The sequence below is a fragment of the Phaethon lepturus genome, unplaced genomic scaffold (assembly GCF_000687285.1).
Source record: "Phaethon lepturus isolate BGI_N335 unplaced genomic scaffold, ASM68728v1 scaffold6854, whole genome shotgun sequence".
Taxonomy (NCBI): Eukaryota; Metazoa; Chordata; class Aves; order Phaethontiformes; family Phaethontidae; genus Phaethon; species Phaethon lepturus.
Genome location: NW_010536887.1, coordinates 8,345 through 9,762, shown reverse-complemented (window position 1 = coordinate 9,762; position 1,418 = coordinate 8,345). Strand labels below are relative to the sequence as shown.

The following is a 1,418-nucleotide window of genomic DNA, read 5'->3' as shown; positions in this document are numbered from 1 at the left end:
AGGAATTGACAGATTTTCCTGTAGCCTTTACAGACAGGACAACAACCGTGTGCCCAAGATGAGCAAGCTAAACTCTCACTGTTAGAAACAGTCTCTCTACATCAAAAGTGATTCATATCCAAAAAGCAGAACAGAGGAACCACCACTGTGAAACCCCAAACAGGTACACAGCAGGGAGCAACAACCACCTATCTCCTGTGCCAGCACAAATGCTCCATTATATAACAAGACAGTCACCCTCAGAAAATATTTTTATGTATGATATAGTGTTCCCCTTACCTATCAATCCCCCTTGCACGTGGTAGCAGGTCTTATGCATCTTCCCCATGAATAACTCCAGTCCAATGATGGCATAGATGATAATGACAAACAGCACCAGCAGGGCAATATGCAACAAAGGGACCATGGCCTTGATAATTGAATTTAAAACCACCTGGAGACCTGCAGAGAGAACAGAAGGAAGCACTTATCAGCAAGAGAACAAAATTTAGAGAGGCTATAAATTGCACAATAATATGTCATTTTTACTTCATTCCCCTTCACCTGAACTCATTATCTTGATGATGTAAAGATGTACACTTACAGATCACCTCCCTCCAGAAGATCCCCAACACTTCACAAATTTACCATCGCAGCCTGGATAACAGACTAAAGTAAAACAGGTATTACCTTACCTGTCATGGAAATACCACCACCCTGATGAGGGAACACATTAGCTATTTTGCCTGTTCTTGAAAACCAGACCTAAGCTGATCCTCAGACAGTATTCAGGAGTATTAAAGCATGAGAAAAAAAAAACCAACCAGAACTGAGGCAGGACAAGAAGAACAGGGACACATGCAAGACAGCCAATGCTGGGATACCACACAGCCACACCCCAGAGCATGGGGAGAGATGGTAAACTGAAGTTGTGCTCCTACTCCAATTCTGGGTCCCTCCAGAGGTCAAGCTAGTCTCAGGCTGAGCCTGAGCTCCTGAAGGACCACCAAACCCATACTGACTGAAAGCTCCCGGCCCTCTTAGAATCTCCCTGCGCTCCAGATCCACATCACCTTACTTCAGTCTGAACAGAGGGAGAACCAGAACCAGCAGTGCTGGTTTTACCCCAAGATGTAGGGATCACTCTATAACAGGTTGTCAAGGTCCCCAGAAAGTGGTATGAACAAAATATTATTACACAGCTGTTGTTAAGGCATGAGACTGGTGTGTCCTAATCGTGAGCGAGTCAAATATTTCCAGAACGGCCCAGGGAAGGTGACTTGTAGCTGAGTTTGCTGAAGTGCTAAGCAGCTGTGCCCTCAGATGAAGTTGACCCAAGCTGCAGATTCATGGGCCTCTGTCTCCTTCTCATTTGTAAAACTAGAATAACAAAGCCAACCTCATAAGCCCTTAGTAAGGATTTGCATTTACAAAGGCCT

The 1,418-nt window shown here is 44.6% G+C and overlaps 1 protein-coding gene across 1 annotated transcript in view; it reads right to left on the bottom strand.

The window, feature by feature from the left end:
• The window catches only part of LOC104620166 (voltage-dependent L-type calcium channel subunit alpha-1C), a gene marked incomplete at its 5' end in the record, with an annotated part of 120,743 nt that extends 120,302 nt beyond the window's left edge, over window positions 1–441 (bottom strand). Inside the window, one exon of the mRNA XM_010286297.1 lies at window positions 280–441. Within this exon, the coding sequence (XP_010284599.1) occupies window positions 280–441 (162 nt within the window). The remainder of the gene's footprint in view (window positions 1–279) is intronic.
• Between the last annotated feature and the right edge of the window lie 977 nt (window positions 442–1,418).